Here is a 20,705-nt window from a genome sequence, read left to right on the forward strand (position 1 = left end):
TGGAAATATGTTTCGAAATTATGATATGAATTTCTCATGAAATGCATTAAATTTTATGTTAGCATTTGGTTCATTATAAATTTCATTCCAGGTTATCTCTTGTAAACTATTCTTAAAAGCATTTGTCCTGGAGTCATTAATTATATTAACTGATTTCCACTGAGGTTTTCCATACTGTAAGAGTATGTTGTTTATTTTAACTAAGTGTGAACCATGATCACAGAGCACATTTGTTACCCAGGAAACAGTTGTTTTCTTGCTTTGGGTTTCACCACCACCAACATTATCTACTAGGGTACTACTGTCTTTATCCACCTGTAGTTTAAAGTTTACCACTGGGATCAAATTGCAGGATCCATTTCTCATCAGAGTCCTTTAGGAAATCTACACTGAACTATTAACCACAGACTATTAACCACCTGCTGCTGTCTGACAAACAGCATACTAAGGAATCCAGATCCCTCAAACATTTCAAAATTTCCCAGTTACCATTAAAAGTGAGCAATTTTTCAGCATTAATTCACAAGTACAAACTTCTAATGTGCTGATCACTTCAGAACCTACTTGTTACTATGTTTTTGGTATTCTGTACCTCAACAGATACAAACAGAACCCACCCAACCATCCACCCACCTACCTACCTACATGTCAGTCCAAAACCTTTGCCTCTGCAAGCAGAAATGAGTCAAGTTGATAATTATGTCACTTAATAAGGTGCACAGTCCCTTGCTAGTGTAAGAAATTGAAGCTTCTAAGTGAATGCAATAAAAATATACAGCCCTTTTGTCACATATTTTGGTACTTACAAACTCACTCATTAAAGGTACTTCGCGTCGGTCTAGAATCATGAAACTTGAGAAGAACCAAGATTTCACAGTAAAAGTAAAGGAAAAATCAGAAAATCGTTAATTTGTAATTACAAAATATAGCAAAACTATTTCTTTTGTCATTTGTTATATGAGTTCAAACTTTAAATTAAAACATCCTCAAAAGACTTGGAATTCCTCAGACCGATACCTTGTAAGTATCATTGTCAAGAACATCCAACAATCTTTGAGATTCTCATTTCCCAGAAAGGATAAAATGTCTGTGTGCATAATTAAATCTATACTGAACCCTCAGTGGTTGAGTCCTACTCGCACCTGGCAAATTTTTGACCATGTGTTCTGTCTGAATATATGCAACAACCACTCCTTTCCAATATTAGTTCCACATGAGTAAGCTGCTAGAGTGTAATCTTTCATATGTAAGTTATATAACCTTATGATTACATGGTACTCAGGTAGGCACAGGATGTCAATCTCTTCAGAACACTCTAAATTTTCCACACAGACAAGAAGCTTTTATATCTTATCACTCAATCCTCTAATATTGTGATGAAGTAAACTAACTTTACGTTTCTGCACAGTCTTAAGCATTCTGTTGGACTCTTCTGTTATTCTGACTTCTTTCAAAACAGGGCACCTGAATCCTGATTGTAATCTAAAGAGGTACTTCTCTGACACCAGTAACTACAGGGATCTTCCTTAGTGTGATGGTGACCCCCCCTGTAATTATCTGCAAGAAGTGCAGCCAACTTATCTTTCCCTCTCCTATTCTGGTGGAGACTATATCTGGTATATTCCCATTCTGAATTGTAGCAACAGGCACTGCACTCGTGTGGGATTTCATTACAGTCAGCAGCATTTCATAGTAGTGTTAACCCAGGGCTGGTTATGGTGCTGCAGGACCTCCACAAAACTCACATTTGTGTGTGTAGCTGCAACTACTATTACATCCAGATCATCCCTACTGCTGCAATTACTGTCCTTAGCCAGGCAGTTCCCTGTGGTCCATCTACTACAATAACCTGACCTCTGTGCCAAAATTTTTGCACAAATTCCCTCTGTCCTCTGTCACTTGGACAAGGTCAGGTAATGTCTTTTTACATTGGATCTAAACTGACCTGTCACTTCTCCCCCTCACCTCTACTCCTCCCTTCCCTTCCCTTCCCTTCCCTTCCCTTCCCTGCCAATTCCACCATCTACAACCAATTCCTCCTTTGTTTGTGGAGGAGGAAACTTTTTCAGAAATTTTAAGTGCCATATTCCATTTACCAACAGTGCAGGAAGTTATACCTTCTCAGGTAAATACTTGTTATTTCTACTTCTTTGCAATTTTAACAATTTTCTGAATTAAATTTTACCTTTTATAAAATTAGAGGAAAGACAGTTGGTCAGGCAACTACAGAGTAATAATTATTAAATATTATTTTGTAAGCTAGTGCTATAATTTTGGGTATTAGGCTACATCATGTAAAACTACTAAAACAAATTGCTGATGTTTCTACCAACTTGCTGCGGTACTTTTCAGGGCAGTTCACTGATGAACTGCTCTGAAGCAGACCACAGCAAGTCAACTGAAACATCAGCAATTTAGTTCTTTTAGTAGTTTAGAATGCCACAGCCCAACACCCAAAATTATTTTATCCAAATTGACACTGGCCGCAGAAGCCTACAAACTTATACTGGTGTTATTATGTTGTTGATGTAATTATGGACATGAAAATGGGACACTAGGTAGTTACTAAGAGCAACATGGCAGAACCACTTGGCTCAGAGACGAAAAGAATCACCAGCATCATGCCAGTATATGGGTATATAAAAATAAGCAGACAAAGCTGTATGAGAAAAAAAATTAAAGAATTAATTAAATCTGGCAAAAAGGAATGAAAATGTTGTCACTTTAGGAGATCACAAAAGGGCAGGAGAAAAATAGTGAAACTGTTGAAGAATACAGGCTAGCAAAAAAGTGACAAGAAATCTTCTGAAGTTCTACAGTCTTCAGTGAATTATAACATTCAGAAATCACAATATGAATAGGTACACTTGTAAAAGACAGGAAGGGAGAAGAAGATGTCATCTGGATTGGACCACACTTGGGCAAATATTAAGGATATAGTTACTGTGCAGGAATACCAACATAGCAATAACACAAACTGAAGGGACTACTAGAAGTGAGGCACTGAAAAATTTTTAACTGATGCAATGATTTTTATATTCTTTATGACAGTGCATCTGTGACTTAAGCCAACACACTGAAATTTAACTTTAAATAAATATTGTGGAGCATGCCAAAGAAAGAATTAATAAGGAACAAGGAATTACTGTATGTGTAAAAAATGTAGATGTTAACATGCCACATGGAACAGAAAATATCAAATTCATAAAAGAAAGAAGAAAATATAAATATGCATTTGATATGAAGAAAGCAACCAAACAGATCAGAAAACAATGATAAAGTAGCAACTCAAACACACAAAAACATTCAATAAAGAGAAAATTAATAAAAGCAGTTAAACACACAACCAGTACTACCACAGTATTATACCTTTCTTCCTTGCTGCTTCCACCATTCGTTGGTACTCGTGCCTGTGTTTCTGTTCTTCGTCTGGACATTTTGCAGGCAAGTTAGATGGCCTCCTATGCAGAATCAACGCCGAGCTGCTCGCAATTACATCCGTAAACTGCTTCGTATCTCCCTGCTGTAAGATAGACATTATATAGAACCTAAAGTAGAAAATACATAATTCTCCCTCTAACTATCTATATTAAATTTAAGTGGCTTGCACTTACATTTATTTTTTACTTTATTTGGTTATTTATTTATTGCAGAATGAGCACCTAACATATTGTTAACTAAGTAAAGGTACATAACAGACTGATAAATTACAAAGAGAATCCAATGTAAACAAAAATATAAAAATTTGCTTCGAATTCATCACATCAGTACTTCGACATAATGGCGAAGTTTTTACAATACCTGAGATTCGTCAGCTGATGCAGCCACTGCAGATGCTGGAACACTGGCAGAGGTACAGGTGCGAGAGCCCCAGAGGCGCCACGCGGGGTGACTGCAGCCCTGTCCACCACTGTCTCGTCGCCAGGAGAAAACTCCCCTGAAATTAAATAGGTCTGTAGTAAGTATCTCTGCAACAGAGAAGCAGTAGCATCAGAAAACATAGGATGGACATTAGTATCACAGCATCAGACATGCATTTTGTAAACTTTTGTCATTACTTTAACAGTTCATGAAATTCCTATACCCATCAATTGTTTCCAGTAGTGCCTACTGGTAATACAGTCACCTGGCACTTCCGGAAGATTGAAACTGTGTTCCAGACCGAAACTCTAACTTGGGACCTTTGCCTTTCATGAGCAATTGCTCTACTGACTGATCTACCCCATCATGACTTACAATTCGTCCTAACAGTTTTACTTCCTCCAGTACCTCGTCTCCTGGCTTCCAAACTTCACAGAAGTTCTCCTGTGAAACTTGCATGACTAGCACTCCTGGATGAAAGGATATTGCGGAGTCACGGCTTAACCACAGCTTGGGAGATGTTTGGAAAGTAGGAGACGAGGTACTGGGGAAGTAAAGCTGTGAGGCTAAGTCGTCAGACTCACTTGGGTAAGCTCAGCCGGTGGAGCACTTGTCCATTAAAGGTAAAAGTCTCGAGTTCGAGTCTCAGTCCAGCACATAGTTTTACTCTGCCAGGAAGTTTCAAATTAGTGCACACTTCGCTGCAGAGTGAAAATTTCATTCTCAATACAGTCACTGACATCAAAAGCAGTAAAATGAAGTCGTTAATTCTCCGTAAAAACTGCTCTCCTATAAACTCCCTTTCATTTGTTCATAATTCCAAACTATTTTCTGAGTATAAGAGCACTCTTAATTTTTTATTGGTATAGACAGTACGTTCATTCTTTGTCGCTTCTTTTTCTAAATTTGTAACATTTCTGACAAAGGGAATTCTTTTGTGTGCTTGTTGCACGTTCAGAATACAAAGAAACTGATATTCTGATCCCTTTACTTGCTGCCCAAAATTACCCTAAAGGTGTACCGGCGTTCTACGAAATGCAGTTTACTTTTATGTATACCGAATCCCATATTTCCAACAAATGTTCTAGACTTCCACTAGTGGTATCTGTCCAGAAGCGACTTTAATTTCATACAAGCTTTGTTCCACTCAAGGTTTTGTGACTACACGAAATTTCAAACTTCCACCCGATACACACCATCTCCCACATTATTACGAAGCGCTGGAAACTCCGGTAAAGATCTGCTGCATGGTCACCATATATGCTAAGATGCAGGTGCAATAAAAAAAAAAATGCGGTCCACGCACGCACCGAGAAAGCAGCCTCACCATTGCGCCCGCCTCTGTAGCTAACTGTTTTCCACCCACGTCTGCAGTGGACCACAGGACGCTACACTGCTAAGTCGCCAATTCCTTCCGCGACATACTGCTCTGTGTCTCAGGCAATGTAGCAGTTGTAGCAGGTTGTGGCAATATGAAGCACTTCATAACGGAAACGAATAACCTTTCACTTCAGCGCACACAGATGGAATAATGCTGAACCATTTGTATCGTGGTACGGATCACTAAAACTTTACCGAGGGTAAAGGATTAAATTAATTTTTACGTACGGTTATTTGAAAGTACTGTTCTGGTCGTTCTTGTTCCACTATACCATCCACTAACATAGTAAATAAATTTAAACAAACTAAACAGAAACGACGCTACAGACGGTCAGAGATCAAGTGGAGACTACATACCGCACCAGTGCCACTGTTAAATGTCCGCATTTAACAGAACTAAGAAGGAAGCAGCTTTCACTTTTGTGTTGTCTTCAGCGGCGAGTAATATTACACTGATAACTGTCACTCTAGGTCGAGCTATGTGCAACTGAATAAATCTAATTTCATCAGCCATATGCGTCTCGGCTTTATGTTTTTTAATGGCGTCATGGGTGGAAAGGTTTGTAGGTGCTCACTTTGCTGGGTTTAAAGCTGTTCTTTGCTTCCAGTCACGCATTTGCTACAGAATTTAAAATGTTTGCGTGTTTTCTCCACAGAAATAATCTAATCGATGTTGGTCACATACGCGTTAATTTAAAACGCTGCCAAAAACGAAACGAAATAAAACCAAAAAAGCTTACATATTGTTACACATTATTTGTCTGAGAAGCAACACAACATTTGGTCATTTTATAACGAAGACGTTCGATATTCACCAAGAAAGATTCACTCAGGTGAAGTGAAAAGTACCGGCATTACGTGACAGCAAAATTCAGAACTTCCTAGTTATGTACATATGACTACCAGCGAGTGATAAATTCTGGCTTCTGCAGAACATTTATCTCCAAACGCGGATCATTAGATGAAAATTTAGCTGAAAGAACCAGCAATGGTTTACACGAAGGACACTACTTGGCTTAATTCGCCATTACGTTTCTTAAGATAGACTACTGAAACATCAGTTTTACCGTCAATGCGACTTACTCTATTAATTTTGACTGCCCTGCCGTATTACACCAATCAGGACTTAGTCATTAATTTTACTTCATATTAACAAATATAGCACCTCGGGATAGCTATGATAAGACTCGTTAACAACTGATACGAAATCAGGAGGAAAATTTCAACGCGCAAAGCTCAAGTTATGTACGAACAGACTTTCGTATTAGGAGCAGTTGCGGACGACCGAGAATTCTTGGGCATTGCTGTGTACTTTCCTCCAAAACGCACCTTGCACAGCCCACACCAACTGAAATGTCGCTATTCCGATCGAACAGATTCTGTAAATGACTAATTTGTCCACCATCGCAGAACGGATGTCTTCAATCTACAACTCAGACTACAGTCAATTGTCACCAAACAGCGGTGGCCACAGATCTTATTTGCTGTTGTGTAACTGCGTAGTCAACAACACCCAGAACGAATCAACCACATCACCATACACTACTTTGCCAAGCATTATCACGCAGAGTGACACTTAAACGGCCCAGGGAATGACGGGTTTGAAGGGTGGTAGGAAGGAGCATACGTGTTCCCACCGTTGTGTTGTGTGTTTTGCATCACTGAAAGTTCAGAGGCTACCATCAATATTCGATCACTTCATTAATTCTTGTAGTGGGTCTTATTTTTACATGCAAATATAATAAACACCTAAAACTTCAATAAACGTAACATGTATTCTCTTAATAAATTACAGCAAATAATTCATTTAGTGACAGAATAAACAATATTTTCCAAAAAAAAAAAAAAAATACATTTCACAACTTAATGTTGTGTTTTGCACTGGTCGCTATGTAATTGTTCTCGAATACAGTAACAATACTGGAACTTATTACTTGGTGGGATAGCCGGCCGGTGTGGCCGTGCGGTTCTAAGCGCGTCAGTTTGGAACCGCGTGACCGCTACGGTCGCAGGTTCGAATCCTGCCTCGGGCATGGATGTGTGTGATGTCCTTAGGTTAGTTAGGCTTAAGTAGTTCTAAGTTCTAGGGGACTGATGACCTCAGTAGTTAAGTCCCATAGTGCTCAGAGCCATTTTGAACTTGGTGGGATATCCCTTCTTTATAGCCCTTCTTGTTCTGTTTATCTTTCGTGTTGAGTATACTATTCCTGATCATTGTATTGAGTTCGTCTCTTAAATTCTCTATGGTGTCATGGTCTGGCGACCGAGGTGGTGTCTGAATAACTTTGGGTCAGTTACAAAGAAGTCATTCTTTTACAAGACATGGGATGTTCTTCGGTTCACTATCTTGCCAAAATTTGACTGTAGAGCCAATACTCAACTTTTCCGCCTTTAGGTACAAATTTTGCTTTTGGGCATGAGATGCCCCTCCTTGTTTAACATGCTGATAATGAAAGTAATCTCTTTTACGCTAGATCAAATACAGCTCCATAGAGAAAGAAACTTTAAGACACTTTAATAAAAAAAGGACGTAAGTGAAGATCACATGGGAAATACGACACTGCGAGAATAATTTGATATTGCACTGAAAGCCGTAAGTCATAAAGAAGGCCCTGGATTAAAGTCTCTCAGAATTTGCTGAGGTCTTTGGGACAGCCATCCCTGGCTAAACTATTTCACCTGGTGTTCAAAATACATAAGCCGGGGAAAATACCATCAGACTTGTAGAAGAATGTAAAAATTCCTATTTCAAAGACGGCAGGTGCTGGCAGAAGTGAATATTACCGAACTATCTGTTTAATAAGTCATACTCGCAAAATACTGAGACGAATTATTTACAGACGAATGTAAAAACTGACAGAGCCGACTTCGGAGTAGACCAGTTTGACTTCTGGAGAAAGGTAGGAACAGGCGAGGCAATGTTGACCCTATGAATTATATTAGAAGATAGACTGAAAAAAGGCATTCCGATAGTGTTGACTGGAATACACTCTTTCAAACTCTGTGGATAAAAACCAGGGAGTTATCTACTACTTGTACTGGAACCAGAGTTGAACATGACAGGGAGGCAGTAGTTGAGAAGAAAGTGAGACAGGGTTGTAGCCTATCCCTATGTTATTCTATTTCACACTGAGCAAGCAACGCAGCAAAAGTGAAATCGGGAAAGATAATTAAAGTCCAGGGAGAAGAAATAAAAACTTTGAGGTTTGTCAGTTATATTTTAATTATATCAGAGACGCCGAAGGATTTGGAACTTGAATGTATCGAAAGTGTCTTGAAAAACTCAACGGTAATGGAATGTTGTCGAATTAAATGGATGAATGTATCAGTCACGAATCTTGCCGTTCTTCTTTGGACCCTCTCAATCTCTTGAATGAGACCCAACTGGTAAGGGTCCCACACCGACGAACAATACTCTAAGACTGGACGAATTAACGTATTGTAAGCTATTTCCTTTGTTGAAGGACTGCAATGCTTCAGGATTCTATCAATAAACCTGAATCTAGAGATCGCCTCGCCCGTTACTTGTGTAATCTGATCATTCCATTTGAGATCATTTCGAATAGTCACACCCAGATACTTGACTGATGTTACCGCTTCCAAAGACTGATCATTTATTTTGTACTCTTACAATAATGGGGATTTTCGCCTTGTTATACGCAGTAGGTTACACTTATTAATATTGAGAGATATCCGCCAGTCACTATACCACGCATTTATTTTCTGCAAATCCACATTGATTTATTCAGAACTTTCGTGTGATACTACTTTCCTGTAGATTACAGCATCATCGGCAAACAGTCTAAGGCCGCTGTCAATACCATCAACCAGATAGTTTATGTAAATCGTAAAAAGCAGAGGACCTACTACGCTGCCCTGGGGCACCCCTGAAGTCACTCTTGTTTCTGATGAAGTTACCCCGTTCAGGACGACATACAGCTCCCTGCCTGTTAGAAAACTTTCTATCTACCCGTGTATGTCATTGGATAGACCGTAAGCGCGCAGTTTTCGTAGCAAACGACAGTGCGGAACTAAGTCGAACGCCTTTTGAAAATCGAGAAATATGGCATCAACCTGGGAGACGGTAACTAGAGCCTGTTGTATATCATGCACAAAGAGGGCCAGCTGTGTCTCGCATGACCGCTGTTTCCTAAAACCGTGCTGGTTTCTGCAGATGAGCTTCTCAGAGTCTAGAAAGGTCATTATGTCTGAACACAAAATATGTTCCATGATTCTACAGCAAATCGATGTCACTGAAATTTTCCGGTAATTATGTGCACCCGATTTTCTACCCTTTTTATAGATTGCTATGGACTGGGCCTTCTTCCAGTGCCGAGGAACTTTCAGCCGTTCCAATCATCTCTGGTAGATGACGGATAAGAATGGTGCTATATTTGTAGCACAGTCAGCATAAAATCTTACGGAGATGCCGTTTGGGCCAGATGCCTTTCTGGCTTCTAAGGATCTTAACTGTTTTACAATCCCAGATACACTAAACACTATGTCAGCAATCCTTTCGTTTGTTCGATAATTGAAAGGGGGAATGGTGCTGCAGTCCTCTATCGTAAACGAGTTTTTGAAAGCTAGGTTAAGAGTTTCGGCCTTCTGTTTATCATCATCAGTAACATTACCCGTACTGTCAGCAAGAGAAGGTATTTAATTATTTGTAGCGTTCATAGAATTTACGTACGACCAAAATTTTTTGGGGTTATTTTTAGAATCTGCAGATAAAATATTGCTTTCAAATTCGTTAAAAGAGTCTCTCATTGTCCTTCTAACAGCTGCTTTCATTTCGCATAATTTCTGTTTGTCAGCGGGGCAGTGATTACGTTTAAAACGACTGTCCAAAATTCTCTGCCTTCTCAGCAACTTCCTAATATGTTTGTTGTACCAAGGTGGATCCTTTCCCTCCCCTATACTTTTGCTAGGCGCCTACTTCTGTAGCACATGGTGGACAATACCTTTAAATTCCGACAAAAGATGCTGAACATCTTTGTGTCCCGCGGTGAATGCTTGGAGCTGACTATGAAGATATTCATTAATGACACTTTTATTTGCTTTCCCAAACAAGAAAACTCTACGCTGTTCCTTTGTTTTTTTTGCAATTTCCACTGACATAGAAGCCACAACGACATTATGGTCGCTAATACCTTCTTCTAGATTAACTTCATCAAGAAGATCAGGTCTGTTCGTCGCCAAGAGATCTAATATGTTCCCATCTCGAGTAGGTTTCCTAACCAATTGCTCAAAGTTGAATGTTGAGAGTGCTCCTAGAATAACTTCACACGAATTAGATTAGGAAATAAGACAAACCAATAGGTAAGACTTGGTATTTGGGCAGAAAAATACAAAATAACTTATGAACGCCCCCAAGCAGAGAGGACGTAAAACGTAGACTGAAAGAAGCAAGAAAGTGTTTCTAAAAAAATTAAAAAAATTGTTACCGTTACACATAAATTTAACTGTAGCGAAAGCTCTTCTAAATGTGTGTGTCTGGAGTGTTGCAAAGTACAGAAATAAAACGCGGACGATAGACAGTTCAGACAAGAAGATAACAAAAGCTTTTGAAATTCTGTGCTGTACAAGAATGTTGGCGATTAGGTGCGTAGATCGAAGAACTAATGAGGTACTGAACCGCCCTGGGGAGAAGAAATTATGTCACAGCTTAACTAAATGGAAGAGTCGGTCAATAGGACTCAATCAGTGCCGTCAAAGAATCACTAGTTCGGTTATAGAAGGTGGGGGAGGGGGCGGGGCGAGAGAGAGGGGGGAGGGGGAGGGGTGGAGGGAGGGAGGGGTGGAGGGAGGGGTGGAGGGAGGGAGGGGTGGAGGGGTGGAGAGGTGGAGGGGAGGTGGACACGTCAAAACGGAAATTTAAGGGCGAGAGAACTGTGTCAACAAAATGTAAATGGAAACTGTATTAACCTGGCAATTATGGGTCATGAAAAGTATATTTGGCATATCAAAAACATTTGGTGCCTTTTTATGTACTTCCGTTTGCATATCTAGATATTTAATATTACATTTCTAAAGGATGCCCAACTCACTAAAAAAACGTGTTGCATTCGTATAACTACTTTTGCGACAGCAAACAGAAACCGAAATTCGCTTGTAAATATTGAAGCATTGGCTCTGTGCAACTGGTCATCCTACAGATTTATTTTCGTCTGATCTGAAAAGTCTCCATAATTTTCGACAGCAGCGGACCAAAAGCGGAAAAAAATTCAGGAATGTAATGAGATTTGTGCAGAAGCAAATACAGCTGAGATACCGATGTACGCCTACAGCTGACGAACATCTTGTCCAAAATGAGCTGTCACCGAATTTACCGTTGTGAAACGTATTAATAAGCTAGAGAACCAGTCTGGTAATGATATGCAAGTTTAAACGCACAACCAGTAACGAGCAAAATCCTCCGCATCACGCTTAACCCAGGTAACACCTGTGTGCGAAGGATTATTATGACGGCAGCACCGGTCTCACGTGGCGCAACACTTGTGCAGCAAATGTGGTTCGGCTCTACGCTTGCCACAGCGATGCAAGCTGACAGAGCGGGGCTAGTGACAATTTTCACTCGCAGCGGAGTGTGCACTGATTTGAAAGTTCCTGGCAGTTTAAAGCAGTATCAAATCGGGACTCGAATCTGGGACCTTTGCCAGAAGTCTTAAAATGAGGCTAGCTATACGTCTTAAAAGCATCAGACCAGACGTATCCGGACCTCCAACTGCCGTACGTTTCGATCAATTCAATCATTCGCTGATCACTGTCTTTTTGTCTATTGCGCCTTTCAGATAATCGCAGTTACTCAGCACGGGCATCAGCATCTTTTTCACACTTCAACAGCACACATCGTCCTACTGTGAAACTGCGTTGCTGTGAATTGTCACTGCACAGGTGTCAACCACACGAAATGTTGTCCAATTGTACAAATTCCTTCGCGTATGGCCTACGGGGGCCATGGATATAAAAATCGGTTTAGTATTTCAGAAGACATAGTAGCTATAAACGAGTCAAAAAGATATAAATGTTATTAGTTCATGAAGTTTATATGATTTCCACTCTTTGACGTATGCACATGTACGATACGAATCGTCGCATTTGGAAAACATTCGTAGTGGCTAACTCCTCTGTTGTTAGTACCGGGTTATCAAAAAGTCAGAATAAATTTGAAAACTTAATAAACCACGGAATAATGTAGATAGAGAGGTAAAAATTGACACACATGTTTGGAATGACATGGGGTTTTATTAGAACAAAAAAAAAAGTTCACAAAATATCCGACAGATGGCGCTGGACAGGAAAACGTCAGTGACTGCGCATGACAATCGTGTATAAAAGGAGCTGTAATGAGAGAGAGAGAATCAGATGCGCCAGCAGTCGCAGCATGTTGATGTTACCTGAAAAGGCGCTTTTAGTGAAGCTGTATTATCAGAATGGGGAATGTGCTAGTTCAGCGTTACGATCCGATCGCCATAGGAAGTGGATTCGAACGGGTAAAGGTCCATTGACAAATGCAGCTGTGGCGAGAATGATTTCCCGTAGTGGCCGATCGAGCACAGGGCGTAATGCTGCTGAGACATTCCAGGAAGAAATGGAGACTGTAGCGGGTTTGTCTTTGCACAGGGAAGTCAGCGCTCGTGCAGTCGCACGTCGCACCGGCATTCCATACACTACTGTTTGGTTGGCACTTGAGCGTACCCTCCGATGCTACCCGTACAAAATCCAACGGCATCATGAACTGTTACCTGGCGATTTAGTGAAGCGAAGGGCATATGCGTTGTGGGCGTTTCAAAAGATGGCGGAAGATGACGATTGGTTGAGTAACGTGTTGTGGACCAACGAAGCTCATTTCACGCTCCGAGGGTCTGTCAACGCCCACAACTGCAGAGTTTGGGCTACCGAAAACCTTAGAACTGTCGTGGAAACTCCATTGCACGACGAGAAAGTCACAGTATGGGTTGGATTTACCACGTCTACCGTTATCGGGCCTTTTTTTCTTAGAGGAAATGCGTGATTCTGGTTTTGTAACTGCTACCGTGACGGGTGAAAGGTACGCCGATATGTTACACAATCGCATCATCCCCAGCCTGGCTGATAAACACCTGCTGGAACGTACGATGTTTATGCAGGATGGCGCTCCACCCCATACTGCTAGACGCGTGAAAGATCTCTTGCGTGCGTCGTTTGGTGTTGATCGTGTGCTCAGCCGCCACTTTCGTCATGTTTGGCCTCACGGGTCCCCAGACCTCAGTCCGTGCGATTATTGGCTTTGGGGTTACCTGAAGTCGCAAGTGTATCGTGATCGACCGACATCTCTAGGGATGCTGAAAGACAACATCCGACGCCAATGCCTCACCATAATTGCGGACATGCTTTACAGTGCTGTTCACAACATTATTCTTCGACTACAGCTATTGTTGAGGAATGATGGTGGACATATTGAGCATTTCCTGTAAAGATCATCATCTTTGCTTGGTCTTACTTTGTTATGCTAATTATTGCTATTCTGATCAGATGAAGCGCCATCTGTCGGACATTTTTTGAACTTTTGTATTTTTTTTTTTGTTCTAATAAAACCCCATGTCATTCCAAGCATGTGTGTCAATTTGTACCTCTCTATCTACATTATTCCGTGATTCATTCAGTTTTCAAACTTATACTGACTTTGATCACCCGGTATATACAACGGCGAAAATTTATTTCTGCCCGACCCATGATTTACTTCACGTTCAACAAAATCGTACTAATAGCCTTGAAAGACACGGCACTCACTCACGCTATGTTGGCTTAATGAAAAATACAAAAAATTGCAAGAGCTTCCATTTTACTTCATCGGGATAGTGATGAATCCAAAATTGAGTCAGAAGGAGATTTGGAATAATCGAAAAATCGTTAAAATTGGGAAAAGAAGAAGGAATTCGTGGTTAATGGTAAACACATGAAATTCCTTCGGTATGGTGATATTTTACTCTTTGCCTCTAATGTAGAAAAACGTCAACAACGAACTGAATAATCTGAAATACGAAGTCTGAATGTAGGCCTTAAAATCAGTTATAATCGGACTAATATATTCTACAATGCAAACAAAGAAAGGAATATATTTTCCCTCCAGGAAATGTGTTTTCTGGCTGGTTTAATGTGGCCCGCCCGCCACTCATATCCTGTGCCACTAACTATCCCTCAACATACTGAAAGGTATTATCCTCATCTCAGCGTAGCTCTCTACATCCTACACCGTCAAGTATTTGTTGCGTACATCCCACTCTCAGTCCATATGCCGTGCTCAGATGATTTAATTCAATTAAGTACGTTCTGAAATTATTCCTCGCTTTCAGCAAGGACAGTAAAGTTCGTATGAACAATATTGTCACACAGCCAGTTGAGTCCTTGTATTCACAGCATTTTAAGTCAACCACATGCACCGGATGGGTAACAAATCAAAAACAGAACAGCAAAAATTGCCCAGAGCACATTTAGTACAGTAAATAGAGTTTTCAAGATTAGGCTACCGAAACCGAGAGTTTAAAATCAGTGTACATTACCCGTTGTGACCTTTGGCAGTGTGACACGGACTTTTAATGCGAAAGCAATTCAAACCTGACGGTTTGTTTACCGAGCAATGGAGAGAGGTGTGTTACCCATGACCAAAAGTACAACCAGATTTAGTTATTATTCTTAGTTTCACGAGGCAGCAGTTATAAGGTTGGTCGTGTCGCTGAGTGGTGTGCTGGTCGTCAAAGAGGCGACGAAGAGAACCGAACAGATTTTGGAAAGCTAAAATGTATGCATCATGGGAAAGAGGCTTGCGTGCGCCGGGCATTTATATACACCAGCACTGTAATGCAGGATCCATTGGTTACAGTAGGGTACAACCAAGAATAAAATAATATTTGACAGGCGAAGTAAGACTGTGCCCAGGCACATCACCAAAATGTGAGCCACGAAGACACAATGACGTAACTTTTGCGCCTGATATTAGGCCGCTGAGAGCCAGCACACTGTGCCCGAGCATGACGCCGGATTTGGCTCCACATCAAAGTACAACAATACAGTTTTACTGTTCTTTTGACGGGGTTTGACAAAATTTAAGGATAACATAATTCGGGGAATATTTGAAATATACAAAAAATACACAATGGGATGGAATACAGAATAATTATAGCTACTTATTAAGCAGTTAACGTATCTTTGCAAATGCAATTTATGTTATGGTAGGTTGCACAATATCTTACCGGTGGAATTCTAATGAACTACAATTGTTTACTTCGCAGTAAGTTGAATCGTGGTGCGCAGTAGTTTACAAATGTTTATCGTAGAATCACTATTAACAGCACTATGTTCGGTTGCATGTTGGGTGAATTACTATGCCACATTACAGAGTCTGTAAAATTTCTCGGAAATTATACAGACTGTGACGTATCATTGCACTGTGTTTAGACAGCAGACGCCACCGACAAAAATGCGAAGTGTTCCCACGCAGAGAAGAAACTTTATATACAGCTGTTATCAGAGCAACTGTTCGTAAATTTCTGATGTCACAGAGCAACATGAACGTTACTTGTCAATAATACCGTTTTTGTTTCTGTTTATTTATTTATAACATTCACCATTACAGTATTTGTAATACTACACGCGGGCGCGCGCGCGCGCGGGTGGACACGTGTGTGTGTGGGGGGGGGGGGGGGGGGGGGGGGGAGGAAATTGCGTGCGATGACGACGATAGAAGGGAGAGGATGAAACCCAGTGCAGTGCACTCCTCCCCCCCCCCCCCCCCCCCCCACCTTTGCGAGCCGAACACTGTCAGCGCAAACTTTTTTGCACCACCAGGATTCGAACTGACTTAACCCCAGGTCGAGCGCCACTGCACAAGCGTGCGTTAGTGACCTCTTCCATGGAGGCGAATGTCAGTAATGTCGTGTCTCCAAATGCTTCGTCTAAATCGTTCCGTACGCATACTCCCAGATATTTACGGGTGACGCTGCTTCTAGTGATTAGTTGCTCGCCGTGTAACCGTACAACGAGTCCCGCTCATTTAAGAGCAATAGTTTATTTGTATTTAATTACTATTAAAAACAGTCTTGATCACAATTTATTTAACAAGGTGACCGGTTTCAACCACTACTGTGGTCATCTTCAGACCATTGAGTAGGAACCTCTTTCCTTGAAGTAGTGATTCTTCAAGGAAAGAGGTTCCTACTCAATGGTCTGAAGATGACCACAGTAGTGGTTGAAACCGGTCACCTTGTTAAATAAATTGTGATCAAGACTGTTTTTAATAGTAATTATTTATAAGACATTGATCACTGTTGTGCCCATAATGTATTCAAAAGTAATTTATTTGTATTTGTTTACATTGGGGGGGATGGGGGGCGGGGGTAAGCTGGTAAGCCTTGAACGCGTCGATGCCCTGTAGTTTTCTGAGGTTGAGACTTCTTCATACAGAATAGCATCATCCGCGAACAGCCCCGTGGAGCTTCCAACGTTATCCACTTGGTCGTATGTATAATATAAACGGCACTGGTCTGTAATACTTCCTTTGGAGCACACCCGAAGTTCTTTTACATCAATAGATTTATCTTCTGTAAAAACGACACACCGTGGTTTACTCGCTAGGAACTCTTCAGTCGGTTCACGAAGTTGGTCTGATAGTCCATATGCTAGTATTTTATTCACTAAATGATGGTGAAGAACTGTATCGAACGCCTTCCTGAAGCCAAGGAATACAACAGTAACCTGGGCGGAAATACAAGAACTATTCAAAAAGTTTCCGACTTAGTTATACAGTCAATCTTTATTTAGTTACAATTGTTTGACTCTAGTCACCTTCAAAGTAGTCCGATTCAGCTTCTACACACCTCTCGCAACGCTACTGCCACTGCTGAAGGCATCGCTGGAAAGCCCCTTTTGGTATAGTGAGCAACTAATCCGCCGAATTCTTCATAATATCTTCCCTGTTCTGATATCTGATCTGGTCCCTTTCCGAGTCTCCTCCACTTTCGCGAAAAGTCATAAGTCGCTTGGGGCTAGATCAGGAGAAATGAGAGGCTGACAGACAAGATAGCCGTGCTGTGTTTGGCCAAAAAACGAATGAACTGGGAACGATGAGCAGCTGCATTATCGTGGTGAAGGTGCCAACTACAAGTTGCCTTTAAGTCTGGCTGTCTCCGTCTCACTGTTTCACGTAGGCGACGCGGAACCGCTTGGTCGTACTCCTTACTGACATTAGGATCTTCTTGGGTGTACTCGTGATGGACTACGCCAAAGGCGATCAACTTGACTTTCACATTGCTGCGGACCTACCTCGTTCTTTTGGGGGGTATCGGGGATGACGAGTGTTTCCATTGCGATGACTACAACTGTTTCAGGGCCGTACCCATAAACCCATGGCTCATCACCAGTGATCACTGTGTTAATAAAGTTGGGATTACTGTTCACAGTATCCTGCATGTTCTGTGCTATCTCTGAACAAAAGTTGCTTCTGCTCATTTGTTAGTAAATTTGGCACAAATTTTGCTGAGACCCTCCTGGGAAAATGTTCCGTTAAAGTGGAACGAATTAATTTTAACCTCGTCTGCAAGTTCTCTGACCGTGATTCGGCTATCTTGCATCACCAGGGTAAGTACGTGGACAATAACAACCTCATTTGCAGATGTTTATGATCTACCTGAACGTGCTACACTCTTCACTGGTGACTATACGTCTTGGAATCGGTTGTACCACTCCTTCAGTTAGTTGTGTGGTGCCCACTGCTTCGTCCCCAAACATTTGTCGAATCTTGTGGATTGTTTCAACTTGAGAATCGCCAAGTTTAAAACAAAATGTGATGCAATAACGTTGTTCCACTTTTGCTGTAATTTTGCCCGCAGCACAAAATTCAACGAATGCCACTTACACGTGTTCACTTACGAACGACTGGTTGTTTCCGCAGTCGTGAAAAATCTGACATGTGCGCTACTTGTGCCTACAAACAGAGCACATGCGCGCCGATACCATTGTTGGTTTCAATAATAATAAATAAGTTCGGATATTTTTTGAACATTCCTCGTATCTAATGCCTACTGGATCTCGTAGACGAACAGGACTAGCTGGGCTTCACACGATAGTTGTTTGCGGAATCCATGTTGATTCCTATGGGATATTTTCGGTCTCCAGTAAGGCTTTATACGTAAGGGCAATGCGTATTCGAAAATTTCACAAAAACTGACTTACGTGAGCCATAGAGGCCTATAGACGTATGGAGGGTAGTCGCATACTAATGAAAAATCAGGAAATTGACCCAAATACCTAGAACTTCAAAGTCTTGATTACGGCAAATCTTTCTGTTTGATGTTTGGTTTGTGGGGCACTCAACTGCGCGGTCATCGGCGCCCGTACAAACTCCCAATGTTTACACAGAGCAATGCTTACACAGTCCAATCGAGCCACTGTCACGAATGATGATGACGACACAAACACCCAGACCTCGGGCAGAGAAAATCCCCATCCCGGCCAGGAATCGAACCCAGGACACCATGATCCACGAGTTGCGGACACAAATCTTTCTGTGCAAAACGGCAGCGAAACCACGCTTAATTTCTCCTGAAACCCACTATATCGTAACTGCGGGGAGGTACAACATCTGGAAGATTATGAGAGGCTAAGAAGAGGTTCACGGGTAGTCGCCATCTATTTGCGACTAGGGAGGTAATCGACTGATACATGGACAGTTATGGTGCAAGACTAACATAAAAATGTTGGGGTACACTGAACGGAATGAAATGTGTGATTGCATCATGGAGTACATTTTTATAATAATAGTGATAATAGTTACCCCTGCGACCCACTGGTCTGCATCAGCCTACAGGAAACGTGAACTATGGGTGATTCATTCTCAATAAATGGGAATAGCAGCTACCTTGTATTGATTAGATCTGCCGTGTGACGGTACAGCATTGTCAACTGCACTGTTTGACGTGATTCTGTAAATGCAGTGGTAGGCTGTTAAAATGTCGTCAGTGAACGTGCAGCGTTGCTGTATAAAATACTAAGCTTTCGAAAATATGGACCTTCGTAATAGTCAGAAAAACAAGTGAATGTCCAAGAGGGTGCAGCATTCCACATGCGCGAGATTATGTTATACATTTTATGAATAATCCAAAGATCTAGTTACTTACTGTTTGGGGAAAAAAAGCCCTTGCGATGAGACAAGCACGACACGCATGTGAGATGCGATGTTTATGATGTAAATTAATAACAGAAAATGGCTCATGAGTCATATCCAATGGCTATCATCATAGGCCTATCAGGTATCTGAGTTGGAGGGGGGCTGGGGGCTGCAACTCATTTTTGTTTGACAGTGAATTACAAAATAGTAATAACGTCGTGTGACTAGGGCCTCCCGTCGGGTAGACCGTTCGCCGAGTGGAAGTCTTTCGATTTGACGCCACTTCGGCGACTTGCGCGTCGATGGGGATGAAATGATGATGATTAGGACAACACAACACCCAGTCCCTGAGCAGAGAAGATCTCCGACCCGGCCGGGAATCGAACCCGGGCCCTGAGAATTGAAATTCTGTAGCGCCGATCACTCAGGTACAGGGGGCGGACTACAAAATAATAATATTTGACGACAAGTAGCTCTGGGAACACTTTTCACTAGTCAATGTCCATTAAGTGTCCTGACATTCTAAGATTGATGTTGTACATGTGCTATAGAGGGCGTGTTTCAAAAAAAAAAGACTAAATTAAACTGGAGTTGAGCCTGGCACACTCCCCATGGAAAATCTGCCAATTTACCATTAATCTTCAAGACCATCGACGGGACGTTTTCTATTTCGTTACCACACATTTTAAATCTAGAGCACAATGTAAGCATTTCATTCTGCTGTACAGAAATGCCGATGGCCAAGTTTCAAGCACTTCACTGTGCAACGAGGATTTCAAAATTACTTGCCAATAATAATCCTGTATGGCGAAAGTTTTTTTGCTTCATTTAGTGTGGAAGTAAGATGGCGTCGAACGTACCATCGACAACTTTGTCGTTAGACTGAGCGTAAGCCCGGTTAGGGGAAGGAAACCAGTCCCTTTTCATAGGACGTATCCTGGATTTACAGTTAAAATGTTTAAGGTAACCTCAGAGAACCTACATCTGGATGGCTACACGGCGTTTTGAACCTTTTCCCTCCCGACAGATTCCACCATCTTTTTCACTGAGTCGGTTCCATTTGAAAAAACAGCAGCTTCCTACGGAAGTGACTGGCCGCTGTATAATGAGCATAAAGAGATAAAAATATTCAACAATTATCGATAACGTTATCAGTGGAACGCTTCTCAAATGAGTCACTTCCACCAGGTATCGACCGTCACCTAACGTAGCGATAGGCGTATGACGTGGATCAAGCGAAAGTATCCATTTATACTAGCCATACCCAGGAAGCATAGTAATCCACACACGACATATGTACCTACAAGGCTCTCGACTGTAC

The 20,705-nt window shown here is 41.4% G+C and overlaps 1 protein-coding gene across 2 annotated transcripts in view; it reads right to left on the reverse strand.

Annotated features, from left to right (window-relative positions):
* LOC126253629 (TBC1 domain family member 12-like) overlaps positions 1 to 20,705 on the reverse strand; it is a 355,671-nt gene that overhangs the window by 57,166 nt on the left and 277,800 nt on the right. The window contains exons 2-3 of one of the 2 annotated variants that reach the window (XM_049955110.1): positions 3,802 to 3,937; positions 3,370 to 3,520 (exon numbers count right to left, since the gene is read on the reverse strand). In XM_049955110.1, coding sequence (XP_049811067.1) covers positions 3,370 to 3,520; positions 3,802 to 3,937 — 287 coding nt within the window. Of the gene's footprint in view, positions 1 to 3,369; positions 3,524 to 3,801; positions 3,938 to 20,705 lie in introns of both variants that reach the window. The other variant, XM_049955109.1, reaches the window with a different exon arrangement.

Source organism: Schistocerca nitens, chromosome 4 (genome assembly GCF_023898315.1).
Source record: "Schistocerca nitens isolate TAMUIC-IGC-003100 chromosome 4, iqSchNite1.1, whole genome shotgun sequence".
NCBI classification, from domain to species: domain Eukaryota; kingdom Metazoa; phylum Arthropoda; class Insecta; order Orthoptera; family Acrididae; genus Schistocerca; species Schistocerca nitens.